Consider the following 21,282-nt stretch of genomic DNA (forward strand, 5'->3'; position numbering starts at 1 on the left):
GGCGAGTCACACATGGCCGAGAAGAAAACCTCCAGTATCGAGAAACGATGTCTTGTGGAAGAATTGCATGCTCCAGCGAGAAGACATTTTCCTCGAAGACGCGTCATAGTACATGGATACGACGACCTATGGCAAGCGGACGTGGTCGAGATGCGACCTTACACGCGATATAACAGAGGCTTCCATTACATACTCACTGTTATCGATGTGCTGAGTAAGCATGCGTGGGCTATACCCCTCAAAACCAAGAATGGAAATGAAGTTTCTACAGCGATCGGGAAGATAATCCGAGACAGTGGGAGGTACCCGAAAAATTTGCAGACCGACAAAGGAAAGGAATTTTACAACGCAAATATGCAAAAACTTTTGTCAAAATACACAATAAATCATTATTCAACGTATTCGGTGATGAAGGCGTCTGTCGTCGAGCGGTTCAATCGTACACTCAAAAACGATATGTGGAAACTGTTTACGCTTAATGGAAATTATAAATGGATTGATTCGCTGCAGCATCTCATATCAAATTACAACGCGCGAAAGCATCCAACTATCGCTATGCGACCAATTGATGTTACACCAACAAACGCTGCTAAGCTCTTAACAACGGCGTATAATCATATAAAAATTGCCGCTCCCGCACGATTCAAAGTGGGAGATGCAGTACGCGTGAGCAAATTCAAGACAATTTTTGAAAAAAGTTACACACCGAATTGGACCACTGAAATATTTACAATCGCCGAGGTACAGAAAACTAATCCTGCAACGTATCTGCTGAAAGATATTTATGAAAAACCAATTGCTGGAGGATTCTACGAACACGAGTTGCAACGCGTTGCAAATTCCGACGTGTATCTAGTTGAAAAAGTATTGCGTAAGAAGGGGAACAACGGTTGGGGCTCGATAACTCGCACAATTCGTGGATCCATAAAAGTAATGTTTTGTAACATAATTATTCATTGCTTTAATAAATATATCATATTTTTAAATCATCAAAACATGGTATCTAATTTCTTTCCCATGGTAAGGGTCTCCATATATATATGTTACAGAATTCTTTGCCTGTGAATGCAATGTATACGTTTGCAGAAGTTGCGTTTTTGCACGTGTTCAGTGTAATCTAAAACATCTTGCAAAAAAAAGAAACGTTGCGCTCTTCGCAAAAGAAGAACATGCGACATAAAATAAGAATATGAATAGCGTGTACGTAAAATGATTAGGACCCCAATAGCTCGCACAATTCGTGTGTAATGTTATACGCTTTGCAGAAGTTGCATGTTTAGACATGTTCAAGAAAAAGTTGCACTTTTCACAGAAGAAGAACACGTGATATAAAAATTTCCTTCCCCCACTACGCGCCACCCGCTTCCCTGATACATATGATGCAACGTTGCATTTAAGTGCTGCACAATATTCACACTCGTTTGATAGTATCGTCGTGAAACATTATCTATTGAATTCTACGTTCAAATTTTTTCTGAAAAAATGAATTATTGCATTCCTTGCGATACAGCATGCACAAGTAACGAGTAAGTATTATTACCACAATTTTTTTCTTATCCATTTTTTCTTATTGTTATTACTTATTGTCATTATTTTAACCTTTTATTCTTTATTTACTTTTCTACATGTAACAGTAGCAAGAAACAGCATCCAACGCCTCATATACTGGGAAGGAGGTTTGCCCTCACGTCCACAGCATACAAGTATTTGGATATTGCAATCGGTGTAGGACCTGTATCCGCCGTGGAAGTTATACTTGGCGATACTCGAGGAAATAAATTGTTGCTGTCTTACTCAACATGGATGGTGTTTATTTAGAAACGCGAGGACATCAAACAACATGTGCTATCAGCTCCTTCTCCAACATCGTTATCAATTTGTGATTTGGTGCTTACGGTTGTTGCAATGCGTGATATGAACATTGTACAAGTGAAATTGCATGATGCTTGCATGCATATGAAACCGACAACTCTATTGTTTTTATTCGAACTGGAACAGTGCATCGAGCATGCATATTCGTGGCTATGCCAAAATGCGCACTATGTTGGTGAGAAATACCAAGAATTTACAAATATTTTAAAACGCAATAGTATTATGCGTAAACGTGATGCAGACAAAATCCTTCGTGAATATTACGATAAAAATTCGCCTGTAGATTGCGAGCTGTTGGCATATGCGCTGGATAACATTTTATATGATGCTATTAATAATTAAAAATAAAAACAGTATCTAATTTTTGTGGAATAAAATTTCGAAATAGTCAAAAGACGTCTAATTTCTTTCCCCACCTCCTCATTATCGACCTCTGCAAATTACCTTTGATAATTACCACTTCTTTTTACCAGATGCATCTCTTTTATCCCCCCTTCCCTTTTTATCGATACCAGGTAATTACCCTCTTTCATTTTCTAACCTCTGCTAATTACCAGCCGTTAAGGTCAATTATCGATCGTTGATACCAATTACCGACCATAAATACTAATTACCAACCATAGATACTAATTACCGACCGTAGATACCAATTATCGACTGTCGGTAATAGTTACCGACCTCCCACTCCGACTGCCCCCCGACGGACCCACCACGGGCCCGCCACTCCGGCGCACAGGCCCCCCCTCACCCGCACCCCCCCTCGGAGACCCCTGTCCAGAACTCCCCTTACTCACCTACTAGTATTAATCGTAACCAGGTTTAGTTGCCTTTTTCGGTGAGGTACCACATTCCTACGTGATCGAAACCAGGAAAAAGCCCAGGATCTTGTCAAAAAGTATGGGAAAATGCGAACGTATGAGCCAGATGATGGCAAATACCAGACCTAACCCTGACCTAACCGGTGTTATTCTCTGAAATACAGATTGAATCCAGGTTTAACTCACTGTTGCAGTGTGGTACCACATTACTACGTGATCCGAACCAGAAAAAGCCCAGAATCTTGCAATCAAGTATGCCAAAAATGTGAAAGTATGAGCCAGATGATGGCAAATAACACACCTAACCCCGACCTAACCGGTGTTATCCTCTAAAATATAGATCGAATCCAGGTTTAACTCACTGTTTCAGTGTGGTACCATATTACTATATGATCCAAACCTGAAAACGCCCAGGATCTTGTCAAAAAGTACGGAAAAAATGCAAATGTATGAGCCAGATGATGGAAAATACGAGACCTAACCCTGACCTAACCGGTGTTATCCTCTAAAATATAGATTGAATCCAAGATTAACTCACTGTTTCAGTGTGATACCACATTACTATGTGATCCAAACCAGAAAACGCCCAGGATCTGGCCAACAAGTATGCGAAAAATGCGAAAGCATGAGCCAGATCATGGCAAATACCAGACCTAACCCAAACCTAACCGGTGTTACCCTCTAATATACAGGGTGGGGCAGTAACAATTAGCACCTCAGATATCTTCGAAACTATAAGTTGCACAGAAATATTTGCTAAAGTAAGGGCGCTATTGGGTGGCGATAATAGTTTTTTTGCAGGTGTAGGTACTTTGGACATTTCAAGGTCACATCCATTTTTTCAAATGGATCGGTATGTTTTTGCTTCCGTATCACGATAGAGGATCTTAAAACGAGTTCAACGACCTATTACACAAGGTCATTGAAGGTCATAGAAAGTAGAGAAAGGCGATAATACTTACGGTTTTGGTAGTAAATGAAACATGTTTATAGTAGGTGTTCGAAATGATGATGACCATCACTGTCAATGCACCGTTGGATTCTTTTTACGATTGATTCACTTGCAAGTCTTACAGCGTGAGATGTAGTTGGTACTTCTTTGTACACTTTCTCTTTCAGTGTTCCCCACAGAAAGAAATCTAAAGGTGTTATGTCTGGTGAACGAGCTGGCCACGATATTGGATTCGAAATTTTTCATCGAGTTCCCTTCGCGCAATCGATGAATAATGTGCTGGGCATTCATCATGTTGATACCACATGGTTTGTCGTGTAAACAAAGGTAACTCTTCTAGCAAAAGACCCAATGTATCCTTAAGAAAATTAGCATAGACGTGGCCATTCAAATTTCCATTGATGAAATAAGGTCCAATAATTTTATCACCGATGATACCGCACCATACATTCACAGACCATTGTTTTTCATGTTCAACCTGTCGGAGCCAATGTGGATTTTCCGCTGCCCAAAATGCACGTTATGCAAATTAACATTCCCGTGATTTGTGAATGTTGCTTCATCGGTAAATAAGACGGTATTAAAAAAAAGCTGATTGTTTTGAATCTGACGTATAGCCCATCGTCAAAACTCAACGCGATTCATGAAGTCGTTCCCGTGCAATTCTTGGTGAAGACTAACGTGATACGGATGAAATTTGTGACGGTGCAAAATGCGAAGTACGCTCCTCCTACTAATGCCAGATTCGCGTTCAATTTGTCGCGAACTAATATGAGAATTTCTAAACACACTAGCGAGCACACCGATTTCCATTTCTTCGTTAATTACTCGTTTCCGGCGTTCACTTTTACGAACACTTAAACTACCGGTTTGCCTAAGTTTATCATACACATTTTTAAATGTTTGACGCGAAGGCTGAGACCGATGTGGATATCGTTCAGCATACAAGTTTGTAGCCCTTACAGAATTTTGTTGGCATTCGCCATAAATAAGAAGCATATCCAACCTGCTCTTGAAACGGATACATCGTGCCGGATTGACCGATTTATCGATACTAATCTTATGATGTTTATCTTACTCTGCAAACTATTAAAGTGTCCTTCAAGCAGTGTTTATTCTCAGTGAAGTAAACGGTAAGCATTACGCATTCCTCTACTGTTGACAATACGTATGTTTCATTTACTACCAAAACCGTAAGTATTATCGCCTTTCTCTACTTTCTATGACCTTCAATGACCTTGTGTAATAGGTCGTTGAACTCGTTTTAAGATCCTCTATCGTGATACGGAAGCAAAAACATACCGATCCATTTGAAAAAATGGATGTGACCTTGAAATGTCCGAAGTACCTCCACCTGCAAAAAAACTATTATCGCCACCCAATAGCGCCCTTCGTACTGTGCAATTTACTTTAGCAAATATTTCTGTGCAACTTATAGTTTCGAAGATATCTGAGGTGCTAATTGTTACTGCCCCACCCTGTATATGTTACAAACATTGCTGATGTTACAGTTTATGTAATCTTGCGCACAACGTTGGACAGGGGACAGTATTCGACAACACGATCATGTAAAATAAGACAATAGGCGGTAGTATTTGCTGGCACGTTTTCTTTACAATCAAATTCTATTCGCACATCTATGGTAGCGCTCTTGATTGATTCGTTCTGTCTCGAACAATCGATGACTACAAACGGTCCATACAACGAAAAGTTCTCCCTGTTGCAAAGCGTTTCGTAACAGTCGTATCCATAATAAGCTTTACGAAAACGTGCATACATATCAAAAAGAATAGCATATCTGTTTTTATCAAAATCAAGATTCAAGTCATCATATGGATAAAAGTCAGAGTTTAGATACAGTTTCACATTGGTCAAGTTACATTCATCGAAATTGCTTGCATCTTTAGACATGTTGTTCTTCCGACCAGTCTGCAGCGCAAAAATTACGTATCGCGGCTTCTCCAGCTGAGTTGCAGTTTTAACAGCCCACGAATGTTTTGTTGTACTTTGCAATAATGGGTACTCGTACAGGTCCCACGAACGAAAACTCATGCTTACGTATTGTCCGCTTTCCATAACCCGCAACATCGATAGTTTATTCGTATCATTCAGTATAATGCGCGGCATTCGCCACTGTATCTTTAGTAATTCGATCTCCGGCTCCAGCGCGGAATTTACAATGATGCAGTTGTTATCATTGCGAGCGCGTATAAGAATGAGTTCATGTCGAGCGTTGACTATTATACGCCTGTAATCTTCGCAAAATCCCAACAGCATATCGAGCGGTACACAAAAGTTAAAGTAACCTGTCGGTATGTTTGATTGTGCGGCCCATCCAGCATTCCGTAAAATTAACGATTTGTCATATGTTGAGGACACAAATGTTTTGATGGTACTTGTTATCCCAACGTTTCTGTTACGATCGATCTCCACACCATTGAGTTCATATCGAATTTCATCAAACATAAACGCAACACAATTATTTCCGAGGAATGCATCCAACTCATTGTTTGGCTTCTTTACTATGAATCTTCCTTCAACGTATAGAAAGCTCTCACATGGTAGCGTGTATAAATCCTGCTGTTGTATAGGTATTCGTATCTCATCGTTGTGTTGGCGTATGGGTTGTACGTGTGAGTCTCAATCTTGACAATGCGATCATCAAAGATCGGTTCGCTTCCAATGTTTAAGATATTAGTCATTTCGTACAACAAAACCCAACGATTTCAGAAATTCAACATTCGATGCAGTAAGTTTTGTGGGTGATCGAATTGTCCTCTCGCCTGATGGTTTTAGACAGTCAATATTCGATACAGTGTGGTGTGCAAGCGATTGAATTGTCTTCTCTTTATTTTCATGCGTCGTCTGTTTCACTTGCTCCCCTTCGTTCAGCACAAGCATCTCCTACTACAGTCGCTGTCTCCGCACATGCAATCGAACGGTGATCTGTTCCCCTCGAAAATCGAGCAACTGATCGTCTTGATTCACAACGCGAATCGTCAAATCCGAAATGCTTCGTGCAGTAATCGGAAGGTAAATGATCTGTGTTGGTCTTTCCGATATCTTATATCCTGGTGGAACGGTAGGCGAAAACTCATGTATCGTGTGCGCACACTTGTTATTGCTGTAATGATATTTACATTCATTATATTGATTGATGTATCCGATTCGTGCCATTTTCGTGGTTGTAGCACCCGATTCGTTGAAAAGCCCAGTAACGAGCCAATAGTATTGGGTTTGGTAAAATTTATGCTATAATTACACCTAATTTCGCTCTTCATCGTATTGTTGTTAGCTCTAAGCGGGTTCCCTTCGTTATCCCATGAAAGCGATCGTTGCAAATACATGTGAATGTCGTCCAGCTCATAAGATCCCTCGGGAATAATGATTTCCTTATCATCATTATCATAGTAAAATTTATTATTTGACAAATTTACATTCGGTATTGTGTAATATGTTTCAAAGTCCATAAGACCCGAGTTCGTAATCACCATTGCTCAAATCGATGGCTGGAAAATAGCTTACTGCGAGAATACTACTTTGCCCGGTGAGCGTTAACGTCAGCGACATGTTCCAACGGATACTGGAGTTAAAGCGTACAATGATTATCCTTAAATTGATTGTCAACTGTCAGCAGAAACTGTAAACACAGCTGTCCACAGTTGCTTTGATTATAGCGCTGATAAGGCATGTGATTATACTCGATTACACTATTCTTCAAATATTGTATCAGTTCCCTCGGTGGTTGAAGATTGCCAAAACTATCAAAATATATGGCGCATGTTCCCCGTTTTGCGTATGCCACCCAATGAGTACCTGGTCCCTCAACAGTATCCAAATTTACGATCCCGCTCTCATTCCTGCGTACCCCATCTGTTGGTAAAGTATTGCGCATAAAAATACCTCTGAAATATGGAATACGCATACGTTTTGCCAGTTGCTGCAGTTGTATGTTTGTGGTTACGCCTTCAGGCATTTTAATTTTGACCTTTTTTGTTTCCTCTTTGAGACTCCTCGGCCGCGTTTGTATGGCGCGAGATAAAGTCCGCGACCTTCCATGGCGAGATTATGACGTTTCATTTCTTCTAGCTGGCGATGCATTGCCTTCTTATCGTTCACAACCTTCGCGACTCCTGCCGCCCCTCCGACCAATGAGCCAAGAACCCCCAATAATGGTAAAATCGGTAGGATACCGCCACGTTTCGCCGTTGGAAGTATTCGCTTCTTCACAGCACTCTTTTTTTTCTTTTTCAAACCCATGCCGAATTTTGTTTTGGCCTTCATAGCCGCCCAAACGGTTGTAGCAGCAGCCTTTTCCCCGAGACTGGAATCTCTCGCGGTAATGCGTTCTCGTGCTTTTGCTGCTAGGATGTTGTCAGCTGCGTGTCGTTTTACGAGATCGTTATTTTGTGAATACGCTATATCATGCTCGCGACATGCAGCATCCAGCGGATTGATACCTTGATCGCCTCGCGCCAAACGTTTCTCTAAATGTGTTCCGGGGCCACAAAACTGATAACCTGGAATATGTAATTCAAAAGTTCGGAAGTGTGTTTATAACGCGATTTAATAGGCCTTTCCCAATTTTTGCTGACATTCGTCACAGTTGTTTATCGATGGTGGTGGTAGACAGTCAATGTGTGTTCTGCTGACTCGACAGGTTATATTTGAATACTGATCGTTTCAGCTCTATGCATCGCTATAAATAGACCAGCACTCTTTCGAAAGTATCTTCATTTGTATAATGCTGATAAAATATGCAGTTTATACGCCAATCGCCTATGATCAAAGTGACTAATCTAGACAAAAAGATACAGTCTGAGAAAGAGTTACGCAAACATGGAAATATGCTGCCGGCCTCTATACGTGGTATCATCTGCGGTCCATCGAATTGCGGCAAAACGAACGTGTTGATTAGTTTGTTAGAAAGTCCGCACGGTGTTCGTTTCGAAAACGTATACGTGTACTCGAAATCGTTGCACCAACCGAAATATCGATATCTAGAAAATATATTCTCATCGATAGACGAAATTGGTTATTTTACATTTTCGAATAACAGCGATGTCGTTCCGCCGAGCGATGCACTTCCGAATTCCATTTTTATCTTTGATGATGTGGCATGTGATAAGCAAAACGTGGTAAGAGAATACTTTGCAATGGGTAGGCACTCGGACGTTGACTGTTTCTATCTTTGTCAGACATATGCAAAGATACCGAAGCATCTGATACGCGACAACGCGAACCTGCTGATCATGTTCAAACAAGATGGTACAAATCTAAAACATGTATACAACGATCATGTTAACACTGACATGTCATTTGAGAATTTCTGCAAATTGTGTACCGCTTGTTGGCAAGAAAAATATGGATTTGTAGTGATTGATAAAGACAGCGCATTATGGAATGGTCGCTATAGAAAGGGATTTAATGACTTTGCAATATCATAACATGTTCAGTTATTTCCGATACGTTGACAAAGCAGTGTTCCAACATGAGCAACAATATTGAAGATTGTGAGAGGATAACGAAACGAGTGATTTGATTCGCAAAAAGTATCGTGAATTGAAAACTGGTAAAATTGAGGAAGAGATTGCGCTGGAAAAACACTTTAAGCCTGTTACTGAACCGTCGAAAGCAATTGTTGATAACGCGACAAAAAATTATGATCTATACAATAATACAGATATCGGAAGCGAACCATTAGCCACTCCGAATATCAAAGAATTGGATAAAACACAATCAAATTACTGGCTAAATCTTTCGAAACCAGTAAAAATAAAAAAACCAAGATTAAGCAGTTTACTCGATATGAATCCCATGATTTCTACACCGGCCTCTACACCGATTAAGATAGTACCAACAATAAAAACCTCAGCAAGATTAAGCAGTTTACCTGGTATGAATACGATGACCTCTATACCGATTAAAACAACACCGGCAACAAAAAGCTTAGGAAACGAAGATACTTTTGAAAGCCCAAAAAGCAGTTTCTCAACATCTGTTCCAAGTCGGTTGCAAACGTCGGAAGGTGAAAAAACGTTGCGGAATCACCTAGGTCCGCTGAGTCAAAAATACATCGCGCCTGTATTACGTGGAGACATAGAGGTTGGTATGGATCATGTGTATGGTGTTTATCTCGGTAATGATGGACCGATGCTCGGTAATAAACATGTTGATGTGGACAATGCTGATAACATAATTATCGATGGCATACGATATTCTGGTACACCCGGTCTTTATGAATTGATATTTAAGAAAATTCCAGATAACGACATTTATACTGAGGCTGATGAATGCAAATATAGGGACATACTACTGACAACGAGTGCACACAAGTACAAGCATGATTCGTATGGTAAAACATTAGGCAACAAAGGATACAAGTATAACTATGTAATCAAGCCTTTATTGAAAGATAGAAAAGTTGGAAAGGGTGTACCAAGCTCGATGAGATTAACCAGCAACAAGATTGAATACGTTCATTGGAATGATCCTAACGAACTCGTAGATCGGCTTCGATTGCTCGAGGCTTCGCGTCAAGCTGGTCACAATGCTCACGATAATGAGATGTTATCGATTATCGAGGAACTGCGCGAGGCAGAGCTCATTATAAATTAAGCTGCACTTTGACGATAGAATCAATCATTATCAAAATGCCAATCAACAAGTTTGGGTCATCGTTTGGAACAATGGAATCATACTATCGCTGGAATGGAGTAGTGAGAAATTATGTGCGCAACAACGCTCTATGTATTGTCGGTGCCGATTATGATGCAAAGGCGCGCAAGATTCGTCGAGTAGCACCACCTGTAGAGGATGGTGACGCTATCAACAAACTATACTTGCAAGAAAACATGACATTTATAAAAAATCGACAAGATGAATTCGACAAGAAGATGATCATGTTTCAAGATTACGTTCAGAATTTGAAAGATCAACTGAATCACTTGGAGAGGGATATTATCGAATTCCGAAATCAAATGCATCAATAGCTGGATGTTGGGACGTTGGGGTGTTGAGACGTTGAACATTGATTGATAAGACGTGTGCGTTAGGTCTTCGCGTTAGTGGCGAGTCACACATGGCCGAGAAGAAAACCTCCAGTATCGAGAAACGATGTCTTGTGGAAGAATTGCATGCTCCAGCGAGAAGACATTTTCCTCGAAGACGCGTCATAGTACATGGATACGACGACCTATGGCAAGCGGACGTGGTCGAGATGCGACCTTACACGCGATATAACAGAGGCTTCCATTACATACTCACTGTTATCGATGTGCTGAGTAAGCATGCGTGGGCTATACCCCTCAAAACCAAGAATGGAAATGAAGTTTCTACAGCGATCGGGAAGATAATCCGAGACAGTGGGAGGTACCCGAAAAATTTGCAGACCGACAAAGGAAAGGAATTTTACAACGCAAATATGCAAAAACTTTTGTCAAAATACACAATAAATCATTATTCAACGTATTCGGTGATGAAGGCGTCTGTCGTCGAGCGGTTCAATCGTACACTCAAAAACGATATGTGGAAACTGTTTACGCTTAATGGAAATTATAAATGGATTGATTCGCTGCAGCATCTCATATCAAATTACAACGCGCGAAAGCATCCAACTATCGCTATGCGACCAATTGATGTTACACCAACAAACGCTGCTAAGCTCTTAACAACGGCGTATAATCATATAAAAATTGCCGCTCCTGCACGATTCAAAGTGGGAGATGCAGTACGCGTGAGCAAATTCAAGACAATTTTTGAAAAAAGTTACACACCGAATTGGACCACTGAAATATTTACAATCGCCGAGGTACAGAAAACTAATCCTGCAACGTATCTGCTGAAAGATATTTATGAAAAACCAATTGCTGGAGGATTCTACGAACACGAGTTGCAACGCGTTGCAAATTCCGACGTGTATCTAGTTGAAAAAGTATTGCGTAAGAAGGGGAACAACGGTTGGGGCTCGATAACTCGCACAATTCGTGGATCCATAAAAGTAATGTTTTGTAACATAATTATTCATTGCTTTAATAAATATATCATATTTTTAAATCATCAAAACATGGTATCTAATTTCTTTCCCATGGTAAGGGTCTCCATATATATATGTTACAGAATTCTTTGCCTGCGAATGCAATGTATACGTTTGCAGAAGTTGCGTTTTTGCACGTGTTCAGTGTAATCTAAAACATCTTGCAAAAAAAAAAAACGTTGCGCTCTTCGCAAAAGAAGAACATGCGACATAAAATAAGAATATGAATAGCGTGTACGTAAAATGATTAGGACCCCAATAGCTCGCACAATTCGTGTGTAATGTTATACGCTTTGCAGAAGTTGCATGTTTAGACATGTTCAAGAAAAAGTTGCACTTTTCACAGAAGAAGAACACGTGATATAAAAAATTCCTTCCCCCACTACGCGCCACCCGCTTCCCTGATACATATGATGCAACGTTGCATTTAAGTGCTGCACAATATTCACACTCGTTTGATAGTATCGTCGTGAAACATTATCTATTGAATTCTACGTTCAAATTTTTTCTGAAAAAATGAATTATTGCATTCCTTGCGATACAGCATGCACAAGTAACGAGTAAGTATTATTACCACAATTTTTTTCTTATCCATTTTTTCTTATTGTTATTACTTATTGTCATTACTTACCTTTTATTCTTTATTTACTTTTCTACATGTAACAGTAGCAAGAAACAGCATCCAACGCCTCATATACTGGGAAGGAGGTTTGCCCTCACGTCCACAGCATACAAGTATTTGGATATTGCAATCGGTGTAGGACCTGTATCCGCCGTGGAAATTATACTTGGCGATACTCGAGGAAATAAATTGTTGCTGTCTTACTCAACATGGATGGTGTTTATTTAGAAACGCGAGGACATCAAACAACATGTGCTATCAGCTCCTTCTCCAACATCGTTATCAATTTGTGATTTGGTGCTTACGGTTGTTGCAATGCGTGATATGAACATTGTACAAGTGAAATTGCATGATGCTTGCATGCATATGAAACCGACAACTCTATTGTTTTTATTCGAACTGGAACAGTGCATCGAGCATGCATATTCGTGGCTATGCCAAAATGCGCACTATGTTGGTGAGAAATACCAAGAATTTACAAATATTTTAAAACGCAATAGTATTATGCGTAAACGTGATGCAGACAAAATCCTTCGTGAATATTACGATAAAAATTCGCCTGTAGATTGCGAGCTGTTGGCATATGCGCTGGATAACATTTTATATGATGCTATTAATAATTAAAAATAAAAACAGTATCTAATTTTTGTGGAATAAAATTTCGAAATAGTCAAAAGACGTCTAATTTCTTTCCCCACCTCCTCATTATCGACCTCTGCAAATTACCTTTGATAATTACCACTTCTTTTTACCAGATGCATCTCTTTTATCCCCCCTTCCCTTTTTATCGATACCAGGTAATTACCCTCTTTCATTTTCTAGCCTCTGCTAATTACCAGCCGTTAAGGTCAATTATCGATCGTTGATACCAATTACCGACCATAAATACTAATTACCAACCATAGATACTAATTACCGACCGTAGATACCAATTATCGACTGTCGGTAATAGTTACCGACCTCCCACTCCGACTGCCCCCCGACGGACCCACCACGGGCCCGCCACTCCGGCGCACAGGCCCCCCCCCCTCACCCTCATCACCCCCTCACCCGCACCCCCCCTCGGAGCCCCCTGTCCAGAACTCCCCTTACTCACCTACTAGTATTAATCGTAACCAGGTTTAGTTGCCTTTTTCAGTGAGGTACCACATTCCTACGTGATCGAAACCAGGAAAAAGCCCAGGATCTTGTCAAAAAGTATGGGAAAATGCGAACGTATGAGCCAGATGATGGCAAATACCAGACCTAACCCTGACCTAACCGGTGTTATCCTCTAAAATATAGATTGAATCCAGGTTTAACTCACTCCAGGTTAACCCCCCCCCCCCCGACGGACCCACCACGGGCCCCCGGCGCACAGGCCACCTCCCCCACCACCCTCACCCTCATCCCCCTCCCCCGCACCCCCCCCCCCCCACTCCGACGCACTGCCCCCTCACCCCCATCTCCCCCCCCCCTCCCCCGCACCCCCCTCGGAGCCCCCTGTCCAGAACTACCCTTACTCACCTACTCCTAACCGCCGCTATCCTCTATAGTATTAATCGGAACCAGGTTTAATTGCCTGTTTCGGTCTGGTACCACATTACTACGTGATCCAACCCAGAAAACGCCCAGAATCTGGCCAACAAGTATGCGAAGAATGCGAAAGTATGAGCCAGATAATGGCAAATACCTGACCTAACCCTGACCTAACCCGTGTTATCCTCTAAAATATAAATGGAATCCAGTTTTAACTCACTGTTTCAGTGTGGTACCACATTACTACGTGATCCAAACCAGAAAACGCCCAGGATCGGGCCAACAGGTATGCGAGAAATGCGAAAGTATGAGCCAGACGATGGCAAATACCTGACCTAACCCAATCCTAACCGTTGTTATCCTCTAAAGTATAGGTGGAATCCAGGTTTAACTCACTGTTTCAGTGTGGAACCACATTACTACGTGATGCAAACCAGAAAACGCCCAGGATCGGGCCAACAAGTATGCGAAAAATGCGAAAGTATGAGCCAGACGATGGCAAATACCTGACCTAACCCTGACCTAACCGGTGTTATCCTCTAAAGTATAGGTCGAATCCAGGTTTAACTCACTGCTTCAGTGTGGTACCACATTACTACGTGATCCAACCCAGAAAACCCCAGGATCTGGCCAAGAAGTATGCGAAAAATGGGAAAGTATGAGCCAGATAATGGCAAATACGAGACCTAACCCAGACATAGCCGGTGTTATCCTCTAAAATATAGATTGTATCCAGGTTTAACCCACTGTCTCTGTGTGGTACCGCAATACTACGTTATCCAAACCAGAAAAAGCCCAGGATCTGTCAAACAAGTATGTGACAAATGCGAAAGTATGTGCCAGATGATGGCAAATACCAGACCTAACACTGACCTAACCGGTGTTATCCTCTAAAATATAGAGCGAATCCAGGTTTAATTCACTGTTTTAGTGTGGTACCACATTACTACGTGATGCAAACCAGAAAACGCCCAGGATCGGGCCAACAGGTATGCGAGAAATGCGAAAGTATGAGGCAGACGATGGCAAATACCAGACCTAACCCTGACCTAACCGCTGTTATCCTGTAAAATATAGATTGTATCCAGGATTAACTCACTGTTTGAAAGTGGCACCACATTACTACGTGACCCAAACCAGAAAACACCCAGGATCTGGCCAAAAAGTATGCGAAAAATGCGAAAGTATGAGCCAGATGATGGCAAATTCCAGACCTAACCCAAACCTAACCGGTGTTACCCTCTAATATATAGATCGAATCCAGGATTACTTCACTCTTTCAGTGCGGTACCACACTACTACCTGATCCAACCCAGAAAACGCCCAGGATCTGGCCAACAAGTATGCGAAAAATGCGAAAGTATGAGCCGGATTATGGCAAATACCAGACCTAACCCTGACCTAACCGGTGGTATCCACTAAAATATAGATTGAATCCAGGTTTAACTCACAGTTGCAGTTTGGTACCACATTACTACGTGACCCAAACCAGAAAACGCCCTGGAGCTGGCCAACAAGTATGCGAAAAATGCGAAAGTATGAGCCTGATGATGGCAAATTCCAGACCTAACCCTGACCTAACCGGTGTTATCCTCTAAAATATAGATTGAATCCAGGTTTAACTCAATGTTTGAGTGTGCTACCACATTACTACGTGATTCAACCCAGAAAACGCCCAGGATCTGGCCAAAAAATATGCGAAAAATGCGAAAGTATGAGCCAGATGATGGCAAATTCCAGACCTAACCCTGACCTAACCGGTGTTATCCTCTAAAATATAGATTGAATCCAGGATTAATTGACTGTTTCAGTGTGGCATCACACTACTACGTCATCCAACCCAGAAAACGCCCAGGATCTGGCCAAGAAGTATGCGAAAAATGCGAAAGTATGAGCCAGATGATGGAAAATACCAGACCTAACCCTGACCTAACCGGTGTTATCCTCTAAAATACAGATTGAATCCAGGATTACTTCACTCTTTCAGTGCGGTACCACACTACTACCTGACCCAGACCAGAAAACGCCCAGGATCTGGCCAACAAGTATGCGAAAAATGCGAAAGTATGAGCCTAATGATGGCAAATACCAGACCTAACCCTGACCTAACCGGTGTTCTCCTCTAAAATATAGATTGAATCTAGGTTTAACTCACAGTTGCAGTTTGGTACCACATTACTACGTGACCCAAACCAGAAAACGCCCTGGATCTGGCCAACAAGTATGCGAAAAATGCAAATGTATGAGCCAGATGATGGCAAATACCAGACCTAACCCTGACCTAACCGCTGTTATCCTCTAAAATATAGATTGAATCCAGGATTAATTGACTGTTTCAGTGTGGCATCACACTACTACGTCATCCAACCCAGAAAACGCCCAGGATCTGGCCAAGAAGTATGCGAAAAATGCGAAAGTATGAGCCAGATGATGGAAAATACCAGACCTAACCCTGACCTAACCGGTGTTATCCTCTAAAATATAGATTGAATCCAGGTTTAACTCACGGCTGCAGTGTGGTGCCACATGACTACGTGATCCAAACCAGAAAACGCCCTGGATCTGGCCAACCAGTATGCGAAAAATGCGAAAGTATGAGCCGGATGATGGCAAATACCAGACCTTTTTTTTTTTTTTTTTTTTGTACGTGGGGAAATCCTCATGGACACCCCGAAGCCCATAAGTAGGGGAGGGCCTCAGAGTAGTGCCGGACTCCTACCGGCTAAAACCCCACGGTGACCGTCCTCGGGCGCTGCGGCGTGGGACCGGGAACTCTAGTGAGACATCACAGAGTCCCCCGCCGCGCCTTGCCTATCGAGGCTCATCCCGGGGGGATTGACAACGTGTCCCTCCCCCCCTGATTTCTCCGCCGCAGACGCCGGGTCACCCGACGCCCGCGGCACCGGAGCTGCCTTCGGTGCTCGGGTCCCTATCGCCGAGCACCTGCAGCCCACACCGGCGGCCCGTCCATCCCCCGGCCATCGACGTGGTGGCCGGAGTTGAAATTTGACTGGCCACCTACCCCTTCAGGAGCTATTGGAGTGGGCCAGGAGGCGAAGGTCGCCTCGCCCTGGCTCCTCTGGGAGCCCTCCCTCTTCGAGCGCGATGCGCGGCCTGCTCGCGCGCCCGCTCGGCGGCCTCCTTCTGTGACATAACTACCTCGCAGAAGGAGGCCACCACTTGCCATGTCTTCTCGCTGGCCACCATCTTGCCAACTACTGTGGCCAGCGAGAGGTTCCTCCCAACTTCCTGCAGCAGGACACGGCGCTCATCTGCCCACGCTGGGCAGGCTGCCAGCGTGTGCTGCGCCGTGTCCTGAGGTTCCCCACAGTGGTGGCACACCGCCGTCGCCTCCTTCCCGATTCGACACAGGTACTCACCAAAGCAACCATGCCCGGTGAGCACCTGTGTCATCCTGTAGGACAGCCTATCCGGTTTGTCCTGCCACTCTTGCCAATGTGGCAGGACTGCACCAACGGACCGTTGTGTGGCTCCACCAGCCTGAATTAGTTGGTGGAACCACATAAACAAAACGGTCCGTTGGGCATGGCGCCTCGTCCCTTCGACCGCTTGCCTCCTCTCCTCTGGCGGCCTCCCAGCCTCCTGAAGCTCCCTGGAATGCCGGAAAACCAATTGGTTTCTCCAGGCTAGGAGCTCCAGGGGCGGGAGACACGCCAGGGTAGTCGCCGCCTCGTGGGAGATGGTGCGATACCCTCTTACTACCCGGATTGCCAGCCGACGGTTGACGCGGCGCAGCATCTCCGTGCTGCGCCGGCTGGCATCCAGTTGCGGGGCCCAAATAGGGGCCCCGTAGAGGGCAATTGAACGCACCACCTCCACATAGAGGCGGCGGACTCCAACATCAGGCCCCCCGATATTCGGAAGAAGGCGGCCTAACGCGGCAGCCGCCTTCTCCACGCGGGGGGCCAAGCGGTCGAAATGCTCTACGAAGCGCCACCGGCTGTCGAGGATCAGGCCCAGGTATTTCATATGGGCCTTCACCTCGACGTAGGCTGTCTCAACTCGGATCCGCAGGCCGGTCGGTGGCACCCCTCGGGGGCCAAGTCTCTGAAAGAACATGACCCCCGATTTCTGGGGCGCCACCTCTAGACCCAGCCTGCGAATTTCGGCCACGACGGTGGCCACCGCCACCTCCGCGGCGCGCGCAGTCCCTCTCCAGTCTGACCCGCTGACGAGCACCAGCGTGTCATCGGCATAACACGCCAGCGCTACGTCAGCGGGCAGCGGAACCCGCAGTACCGAGTCATAGCCGATGTTCCATAGCAGGGGTCCTAGAACCGACCCCTGCGGAATACCGTGTACGACTCCCCTCCGCATGCATACTCCATCCCGGCCGGTGCAACTGATCCACCTGTCGCTTAGGTAGGACCCGACTATCCTCCTCAGGTATGGGGGCACACGATGAAAATCTAGCGCCCCCATAATCGCCTCCCAGGGCAGGGTGTTAAATGCATTGACGATATCTATTGATATCGCCAGAACCACCCTACCCTGGGAGGTGGCCCCCTGAGAGAGGGAGCGGACCAGCTCTATGGCATCGAGCGTGGACCGTCCCTCTCTAAAGCCGAATTGGCAGGGGGCCAAGTCGGGTCCTACTGTGGACAGGTGGTTGGAGAGGCGGGCAGCCACTATGCGTTCAAAGAGCTTGCCCGCCTCATCCAACAAACACACCGGCCGGTACGCGGAGGGCGTACCTGCGGGCCTTCCCGCCTTCTGGAGAAGGACCAGCCGCGCCGCCTTCCAGCGGGAGGGGAATACCCCTCGGCGGAGGCAACCGCTCAGCAGCCTCCCGAACTGCGGGCTCAAGACGCCAAGGGCACAGGCCAACACCTGGCCGGGCACGCCGTCGGGACCCGGAGCAACTCTCCGAGACCTCATCCGACGAACTGCCCGGCCTATCTCCTCGGGGGTGACCTCCAGTTCCTGGGACCAGATGGTAGGGTCCCAGGGTTCTCGAGAAGGTGGTACCCCGTCCCGGTTAGACCCCGGGAACAGGGTTGATACCACCTCCTTTAAAAACTGGAGGTCGAGAGTCTCTGTCAGCGGGGGCGCCCATGGACGAAGCTTGTCCATTACAAACTTATACGGGCGCCCCCACGGATCTCTGTTCAGCTCCCCGAGGAGGCCCTTCCATGCCTGTGCCTTGGCATCTCGGATAGCGCGCTGGAGGGTTCGCCGCTCCCTGGCGAACTCCTCGTATATGAGCGCCATCTGCTCCGCGGCCGGGCGTCGACGACGTGACCGTCGGGCGCGGGTGTATCTACGGCGGGCGCGCGCACACCGAGCGTTGCACTGCTCGATGTGCGGCGACCACCAATACGCCGCGCCCTGTCCTCTGGGAGGCCTGGTCCGGGGCATGGAGGCATCGCACACCTCCTTGAACGCGCCCCGGAACCACTCGGCCTCTCGCTCGACGTCCTCGACGGGTCCATCCTCTGGATGGGACCAGGCTGCCACCGTTGCGGCTGCCTCTGCCATCTCCCAACTCACCCTCTTGAGGGACCATCGCGGTTGGGCCCCGGCATCCGCCGCACGCCTCCGTCTCAGGGGCTCCCTTCGTGCCGGGGTGGCCCTCACCGACATGGTGATGTAGAGGTGGTCACTAAGTGTGGCCACCTCTACAGCCACTCGCCACCCCGACACGAGTCGCAGGGCCGCAGGGGTTGCCCACGTCAAATCGATGACGGACGTTCCCTGCGGCCCTACGAAAGTGGCTTCGGAGCCCTGGTTCACCAGCCGGAGGTCGTGCTCAGCCGCCCACCCCAACAGCGCTTCGCCACGGCGGTTGGTCCTGGGGTTGCTCCATGCAGCTGCATGAGCATTGAAATCCCCCAGGACCAGTACCGGGCGGGGTAGGCATCTCCTGATACAACCGCCCACCCCGTCCAGGTATGCCGCATATGTGGCGAGGTCGCAGTTGGGCGACACGTAGCAGCCCACCACCGCGATTGTCCCCCATTGGACCGCCAGAAACCCCCTCCCCCGATGCAGGATGGTAACGGGAGGGGAGTCTGGCGGCCACGCCCAGACCATCGCTACCAGTCCGCACAGGCTCCCAACCCAATTGGGCTGGTCGGGAACCATGTACGGCTCGGCGGCGATGGCCAGGCCTACCCTTTGGGCCCGCAGGGCGTGGACAAACATGTCCTGTGCCCTGCGAGCCCTCGCCAAATTGGCTTGAAGAAGCAGCGTGAATTTCAGGACTTCACGGCCTCCTCCAGGCCTTTACTCTTAGTTGGGGAGGGGTGCTCACACTCCCCCTTCGACTCTGATGTCAGGAGGGGCCCATCCCCCCCGTCGACTTGATCTACCTCCATCGATGGAGAGGCCATAGCCCCCTGTTCTGCCTCCTTGCTCGTCGTAGTGGAAGAGGCATTACTGACCTTTCCCAACGGGAGAGCGTGAACGGCTGCCTTCGGTCCCTTTACTACCTCCTTGGCCCGTGCTCGGCGGCCCTGCCTAGGAGGGGGGGGCACAACCCGGCCCCCCCAACCGGTGCCTTGTGGGTCTCCCCGGTATGTCCACACATAATGGACACACCGGAGACGCCGCGCCACACTGTCTGGCGCGGTGGCCGGAGGAACCGCACTTGTAGCAGCGGTCACTCCGATCCACAGAAGCTGTGCACCGCTGCCTGACATGGCCTGTCTCGAGACAGCGGTAGCACTGCATAGGGCGCAGCGGAAGGACGTCCACTTTCGCGGAGGTCCAACCCACCTTGACTTTTCTAGCCGCCGCAATTTTAATGGCGGCTGTTAAGGAGCACCTAACCCACACGGTACCCAGGGTCCTGAGGGTCCTACGAATATCGCCCACTTGGACCCCCTCCTCTGGGCACTCTCCCAGGGCCGCTATGGCAAAGCGGACCTCTGCTGGAGTGGCGGCGTCGTCCAAGCCACTCACCCTCAGCTCGGCCCGCTTGGTTGGGCGGGCCACCCTAACCGCCATCCCGGTTAGGGTCTCCTTCAGCTTGGCGGCCAAGGCGTCTGCCTTGGCCTCCCCCTCGGGCCCGGGAATCTCGAGCAAGAGTCCCCCCGTAATAGCCCGCTTCGTCTTGACCTCAGCGATGCCGAGATCCGCGAGCTTGATGTTCGCCCGCGCCCTCGACATTGCCTCGGCCAAGACGGCAGCCGAGCCCTCCACCGCATCGATGGCCACCGCCGCCGTTTTTGGCGGACGGCTGGCCATCGGGGTCGATCTAGTTGCCCCCCTAGTTTGGGGATGGGGGCCTTTTCCGCCCAACTGCACTAAAGAGGAGGAGGCCTGGGTGGTCGTTGGGCGGACCTGGGCGGCAGTTACGGCGGCCTGGACGGGATGATGCTTGGCCCGTCACGCCTCACCGTGTCAGCCCACGTATGTCCAACCGCCCTCTTTCCCGGAACCATGGGTGTGGATGGTGGTAGTGACGAAGGATTGGTAGTTGGTTGGGTGAGGCGTCGATGAT

The 21,282-nt window shown here is 46.5% G+C and overlaps 1 protein-coding gene across 1 annotated transcript in view; it reads right to left on the minus strand.

Moving 5' to 3' along the window:
* The window catches only part of LOC143348782 (uncharacterized), an 81,237-nt gene extending 60,211 nt beyond the window's left edge, over positions 1 to 21,026 (minus strand). Inside the window, exon 1 of the mRNA XM_076779378.1 lies at positions 20,621 to 21,026. Coding sequence (XP_076635493.1) covers positions 20,621 to 21,026 — 406 coding nt within the window. The remainder of the gene's footprint in view (positions 1 to 20,620) is intronic.
* Positions 21,027 to 21,282: the final 256 nt, after the last annotated feature.

The sequence above is a fragment of the Colletes latitarsis genome, chromosome 12 (assembly GCF_051014445.1).
Source record: "Colletes latitarsis isolate SP2378_abdomen chromosome 12, iyColLati1, whole genome shotgun sequence".
Lineage (NCBI taxonomy): Eukaryota > Metazoa > Arthropoda > Insecta > Hymenoptera > Colletidae > Colletes > Colletes latitarsis.